This window comes from Monodelphis domestica, chromosome 2 (genome assembly GCF_027887165.1).
Source record: "Monodelphis domestica isolate mMonDom1 chromosome 2, mMonDom1.pri, whole genome shotgun sequence".
In the NCBI taxonomy this organism is placed as follows: Eukaryota; Metazoa; Chordata; class Mammalia; order Didelphimorphia; family Didelphidae; genus Monodelphis; species Monodelphis domestica.
In genome coordinates this window covers 235,358,103-235,365,272 of record NC_077228.1, presented here as the reverse complement: position 1 = coordinate 235,365,272, position 7,170 = coordinate 235,358,103, and the positions used below count along the sequence as shown (strand labels likewise).

At 39.6% G+C, this 7,170-nt stretch overlaps 1 protein-coding gene across 14 annotated transcripts in view; it reads right to left on the bottom strand.

The window, feature by feature from the left end:
* Positions 1-1,875: 1,875 nt before the first annotated feature.
* The window catches only part of TBC1D16 (TBC1 domain family member 16), a 161,553-nt gene continuing 156,258 nt past the window's right edge, over positions 1,876-7,170 (bottom strand). For all 14 annotated transcript variants that reach the window (XM_056817374.1, XM_056817376.1, XM_056817378.1 and 11 more), the window contains exon 13: positions 1,876-5,979. In XM_056817374.1, the coding sequence (XP_056673352.1) occupies positions 5,734-5,979 (246 nt within the window). In that variant the 3' untranslated portion in view covers positions 1,876-5,733. The remainder of the gene's footprint in view (positions 5,980-7,170) is intronic.

Sequence of the window (7,170 nt, the reverse complement as noted above, 5' to 3'; positions counted from 1 at the left end):
CCATCATTAGTTTGATCCTTCATCACTTCCTCTTACATGTATTGTAGGGTGTATGTTCATTTTTGACTTTGAAAGCTGACAACTGTAAGCACTAAAAATAATAAAGTCTCTTAATACAATGGAGTAGGGGATAGTCCTAATGGTTAAGAAACTATAAAAAGCAAAAGAATAAACACATTTGTTTTAAACATTAGAAATACCTCCCTCACATTTATTTTGCTCACAATTAATATGTTTTGAGATTTTCAAAGTGATTTTCTCATAACAGTCTTGTGAAGTAGGCAGTGCAGGTATTGTTATTCTCATTTTACAAATGGAGACTGCATATCAGAAAGATTAACTAAATGGTCACAAGTTAAGTGTTCAAGTCAGAATTTGAACTCAGGTCCCTCCTGATTCCAAGTCCAGTGCTTTTCCCACTCTACAACCTTGCTGCTCCAAGGATATCCACAGATGGTTTTGAATTAGAATGGACTCTTAGTGCTTGGAAACAGAATATTCAATAGAAAATATTTTCTGAATGTTTTACATGATCACTGGATCCAAAATGGGTTCAAATGGGAGTTAATAGTCAGAATATCTCAAATTTGAGCTATGAATATTGTGATTAGATTTGACCATTTGACCTAGAAAACAATACTGGTAACTGGGTTAAAAAAACTCAAATAGAACTGACTTTTCAAGTACCAGTTACCAACATTGGGCAGAAGACAAACTTCAATTCATTTCAAACTAATAAACACTTTTTAAATGCTTGCAATGTATAAGATATTGTGCTAGGTGCAAGGGGGATACAAAGATCGGCATGTTGAGTCTGGGGGTTCTAAGTCCAGCTTTGCTGCTAATTTTTTGTGTGACCCTGGGTCAAGTCACTTCTCCCCTTTAGACTTATTTCCACATCTTCTAAAAATAAGGGGCTTGAACAGATGATGTCTAAAATTTCTTTCATCTCTTAAAGGAAGGACAATTCATGAAAAGGTAATTAATACTCACTTTACAGAGAAAGCTGAGGCAAAAGAGCAAAAATCATCCCAGGTAAGACAATATGGTATGGTGGTAGTAGAGAATGAGAAACCTGACAACTCCTAAACCAATGCATTTGGCTCTAGAACACAACTGTCTCTTAAACCCAGTTCTACTAACACTGATGTCAAACTGCCTCCTTCCCAGAGTAGAAATCTGAGATATCTGGATCATTGTGAATACTGTTTGTAGTTCTCAGAATGCTTAAAAATAAAACAAAATAACTAAGTCCTTTTGGCTTCAAATGAAGAGCTGCCCCCTTCTGAGACTGAATGCAGTCTCTAATTAGCCTCATTTCAAGCAGTTGATTTTATTGGTAAAATCAAGGTATCTCCAAGGAAGAGGAGTCCACTACTTGCCTGGGGAGCTTGTCCAGGTCCTTCTTATAAAAACTGCTTTACATTCCTTGATTATGTATCAGAGAGAATTCAGTCCCAATCCATGGTACCCTCCTCCTGGTAAACAAGGTCAAAGCCACGGCCTGGGCTAACCAATCATTGGTGGACTTATTCAGGGATCTCTCTGAACCGCCTCCCAAAGCAGGGGGAACCAACTGAGGAGGTCTGTACTCTGCAAACAGGACACTCTATTCTCTGTTGTTCATATAAGTCCAGGGCAGCCCTGCTAATGCCCACTGGCAGGCACTGAATAGGAGGAGGTGGCGTGAAAACACAGCCAAACGAAGCAAGCAGGAGCTGATCTTCCTTAGACTTCAATGCCATAATGATGAGCAATTCTTGACTTGTTCTCTTTTCCTAACCCTCCCAGTTTTCTAACACATAAAATTGTATTAGATTCATCTCCCGATTCTGTGGCCCACTATTACAGAACAATCTATGTTTCAGAAATGAATTTCATACAATTCTGAGTTTTTTATTTCTGAATATTCCTAGTTGTCCATTCACATACATGCCTTCCATTTTCTCAGAATGAAGCTCTTGTCTTGTAAGAATGAGACAGGAACAATCATTGATAGCCACCTCTTTATGAGTTTATATAACCTAAGAAGTGCAGGACATCCCCCAACATGACCACAAAATCTTGGGCCCACGAATAACCTGTTACCCAAACGTTATTAAACAACTCACATAGCCCTAACGAATGGCAGTTCCTTTTCCACCTTCTCTATTCCTATCAGTATTTACATATGCTTTATAGTCACAACTTTGTAGTCAAATGTTGCCTGGTATAAAATTAGAACGAGAGCAAGTGAACAACTTCTACTATTAATCAGCATGGGAGATGTTATAGCTACTCACTCACACCTGAATACCAGCCCTCCATGTCTGATCATCTTATCACATCATCCTTTCATCCCATGTCCTATGGAGAATGCAGCAGCTGTTTTAAAACAATCCTCAGGACAGTGTTTGAAATAAACGAAATAGAAAAATCTCTTGTTCTTTATCCTGTTCAGTTTTCAAAATAGTTAACTAGGCATTCCAATGAAATAATAGCAATTGACACTCATAAAATCTCAGTCTCAGAAGAGACCTCAGAGGCTATCTAGTTCAAACTGTACCTCAACAATATCCCCGCCCCCCCAAATGACCATTCAGGCCTCATATAAAGGCCTATAATGAAGGATTTGCTATTAATTCTCCACAAGGAAAACTTGTAGATTTGGAGACCTACCACCTTTTTAAAGGGAAACTACAGACCTCAGTGCTGTAACGTTAGATTTCTGAGATTCCCTGACCTAGAAGAAAAACTCAAGCAACATATTCAAGTTAGCAAATAAGAGAACTTCCCAAAGAACAAGATGAGTACTTTTTTTGGTACAACTTTCATTATTCTAACTTGAAAAGATCCCTAAGTCCTTAACCTCAGCATGCTCTTCTCCCAGCATCTTTCTAGACCTTCACCACTCCACTTCTGAGGGCCCCCTCTTTTGAAAGAGCCACCAATGTGGGCTCTATGAGCAGCACAGTAATCACATTTCACAGAAACAGCTTCCTTGCTATAAACCTTCCACTCTGCATAAGCATACCCTTCCCCACACACATCAAAGGGCACAATTCTCTTCCCAGAGGCCTTGGAACAACATTGTGTAACATCAATGGCAGAAATTATTAGTGAGGTTAGAATGCTTTGAAATTTTTAAGTATGCACATGCACACACAAGGCAACCAATAAAATTAAGCAACATTTTGAAAATGGGTTAAATAAACTACATTGACAAGAATAGAGGCACACGGCTTATTAACCCCTATTTGCACATTCTGATGGTAGAAAGGCTAGAAGTCTAATGACTGAATTATCACCCTAAAGCCTTTTGCTGGCCGGGAATAATCCAGGGGCAACAGCTGCCCCAGGGTTTTTGACTGGTGTATCCCTAATTGCATCCAGATTAAGGAAGTTGTAAGAGAGAAGGAGCTTTTTTCATAGGCCTCTGTACAGCAGCAAATATTCAGAATGTTTTCTAGGCAGACCTGCTGAGCTTGACACAGCAGTGAGTTCAGAGATCTTTGTTGTTTTCCAGGCAGGATAAAATATCAGTGGGCTAACTGCCCCAACAAGAGCAACTTGGAGTGTAAGCCATGTAGTAATGACCAAAGCAACCAGCAGGTGGCACTTTGTTTCCATTCCCTTGTAGAGAATGGGGTTCTGTGGTTATGGTTGTGGAGAACTTGGCAGAATTCAGAATGAATACTTTCCGATTGGGCATACCAACAAGCCTCTTCCACCACTGGGTCATTGGAAACCTACAGCTGCATGAAGGCAGCATTCTGAATGCACGTGGTACCAATGAAAATACAAAGGTTCTTACATGGACAAGAAAAGAGGGAGCCAAATTATGAAGGAAACCTTTGGGTTTGCTTGTGGGGACCTGGGGAAAACCAAAACACTCGGAAGGTGAATTTCAACCAATTTCTGCATGACCAAGGATTCCCTCTTCTTGAGTTCTTTAATCATGAGTTTCTAAAGAACAATGGCTCAAAAGCTCTTATGTTTCTATTTCCCAAACCTCCGTGAAAAGAGGTTGGCAGGTAGATTTAAATCAATATTCTTCAGTGGTAATGTCCTAAGGGAATTTTCTTCTAGTACTGAATAAAGATAATTGGTGTGTCTCCTCTCCTACAACAGAGAAGTTCAACCCCAACCCTATTCAGACTCATATTTCCCAGTGTTACTGGCAAAAGACAAAGGCCTCACAACAGTTTTATCCAAATCTGAGCCCTACTGATGATGATTCTAAGAGTTTGCTCAGATAATTTCTGAGAAAACTTGAAATCTGGTTTTAATTTTAGCTTTACATCTTAAGGAGGTCCCCCACTCCAATGGACTTTGGATGTAAGGAGTATAGAGTGTGATGAAAAGGGAGAGGCTGGTAACTTGATCTTTATTGCTGATAAATATCTTTGTAAATGGTACAATTCAGCTAAACCTTTCAATTCATATAACTGGGAGTAGAAAAAAGTCCGTATTCAGGGGCTGGATTACCTGAAATGCTTGGAAAAAGGAAGAATTCAGAATCCAAAAGTATCAAAGGAGAGTTCTGCTTGTCCATCATTTCAAGCAGAAATTTTCAGTAGAAGGGACTTGGCATTCTATTTCTTTTCAGGATGACTGAAAGGATTCTCATAGGCCATAACATTCTATCTCTAAATTCTAGCATGGACAGCTAGCATAATCTTTTCATATGGAAATGGATTGGGAGGACTTAGCTCCCACATAGGAAGTGGAGGTAGCCCTAAATACTGGTTACTTAAGTGTGACAATATTTGGCTCTTTGGAAGCCAGGATCACACAGCAGCAGCTATCTCCAGATACTTTGGGGGAGGCTGTCACTTCCCTTAAATGAATCCATCTTTTTTTGATGGCTCATCTGCATAAACACACACACAGTCACAGATACTCTTACCCATTCAAACACCATTTGGCTATTGTACTTAGTGGGGCTAGGTAATGAATCCTGATGTAGAAAACCTGTTAGCTCCCAGAAAGAAGCCAAGGGAGATGAATCACATCTTTCTCCAGAAACCTATTGCTTAGGCTCAAGAGCAGGGAGTTTCTTTCACATGTGAGGGAGTATAAAAAGAACATAGTATCCTTGTGAAAAGTCACAAACTCTCCAAATCTTATCCTACCACCCTGTCCCAGAATCCCCAAATCAATTGGGTTATTTTTAGTGACAACTTTATGGCTCAGGCTGGAAGTCACTTAGGCAGTAGGTTTTGGTTTTAAGAGGGAGAATTGTGCATGATGACTATATGTATAAGTATGTGTTTGTGTGTGATTTCACCTGAGGAGTGCTCTTAACCCATATGCTTCCCAACACAAAAAGCTGAGCTTGGTTGGCCTTCCTTACATATGTTGGTTGTTGGCCTTCCTATGTTTGAAGTTTAGTTGCTAATGAGTGATGGAGTCAGTGATGGAGATGGAGATTATCCTGGAAAATTACTCCTTAGTTCAAACAGGCAACAAGAAAGGCCCAGGAATTTTCTATTCTAGTAGTAAGACCCTAGTCTGTCATTCTATCATAGAACTGAATCTTTGGATTGGTGGTCACATCTTCATTCTTTCTCCTGGTTTCTGATGTTGCCATTAAAACATAAAAGTTTGTTCTTCATTTTTTCAATAATATTTTGGTAGATACTGACTCCTCTTTTCTTCTACCCCAAACCCCTATTCAATTCTGATCCCCCTGAATGAAATAGTTCCCATGGAAACATTCTCTTCAATCCCTCTCCAGTGTATGACCTGGCCCTATTTGCGAAAATTGAAGACTTCTCGTGTCTTTTGGCCCTTCTTGCCTTCAACAACAGATTTTGGAGAAGGTGCCTCCATTGTCCCACCATAAGGACAACTCTCAGATTCAGGATGGTGCCCAGTACACTCCACAGCAGGGATATAACCACTATCCCACATGCCTGTCCCACAGAGTTTACAGAGGTCATGTAGACTACATGGAATCCGGGGCAAGAGGCGAAACTGATACAGCAAACTTCTCGCCTGTAGAGAAAGAAAACAAATGATATAGGAACAATAAAGCATAGGTAATTGAGGAAACCCAGAGGACTAGGTGGATAAAGACGTCTTCAATTTAGCACAGATGAAACTCTTGCATTGCAAGCAATCTCAATGTAGTTGTAGTTATTGGTCTGGTCTTGTTTTGGGACAACAGTGGCTCTTGGGTACAAGACCTATAAATAAATGATCTATACAAACAGCTCACAATTATGTAGTGCTTTCTTCATAACAGTTCCTTGAGGCTGGTAAAGGCAAGTATTATGACTCCCATTTTACACATGAGGAAGCTGAGGCTCAGAGAGAAAAGACACAGATAGCAAAGCTAATGGCCAGAAATAGTTTTTGACTTTTGGTCAAGTCTCTTAGCACCAAGTAAAGTGATCTTTCCACTAAACTACTTTGTCTCTCTCAAATATAGCCTTCATTTGCAGTGTAAAAGAGTTTGGTTTTTTTGCATCTGGGGAACAATAAGCTAAACTGTCTTTACCTTTACTTAGCACAATCTTTCTTCAGGAATTCCTTCTCCTCCCTCCATTCATCAATGATTTCTTCCTTTGGAGCTCTTTCTATAAGGTTTCTTGGTATCTCTCCCCACATGATGCCTTAGAACATTTGTCCATCCATATATACTTATGCCACTAAAAGCAGTTAAGGACCCCAGCACCAGTGAAAACTTTGGAAGAGAACCACAAGAGATTGAGAAAATGGTGTCTCCAAAGTTACAGTCTGAGAGGAGAACCCCAAAGGTCCTTATCTCCTCTTTATTCTTACAAATTTTTGGCAGGAAAACATTACCACTTGGAGCAGTGATGGGACTAGATTTATAATCAACTTCCCTTGTCCAGTCGGCAGTTTATAAATATCAAGGCATCTTAATGCTTATATATTGCTTAAAGCAAAAGCAAAATCATGAAAGTGGTACAGTGGATACAGTGATGGTCCTGGAGTTAGAAGACTCACCTTCCTGAGTTTAAATCTGGGTTCAGACACTTGCTACCTGTTTGACCCTGGATGAGTCATGAACCTCTATTTGTCTTAGTTTCCTTATCTACAAAATGAAGATAATAATAATAACCTTCCCTCCTAGGACGTGAGATAAGTGTAAAGTGCTTACAGTGCCTGACACACAGTAAGTGCTATATAAATGCTATCATTATTATGATTATTATTGTT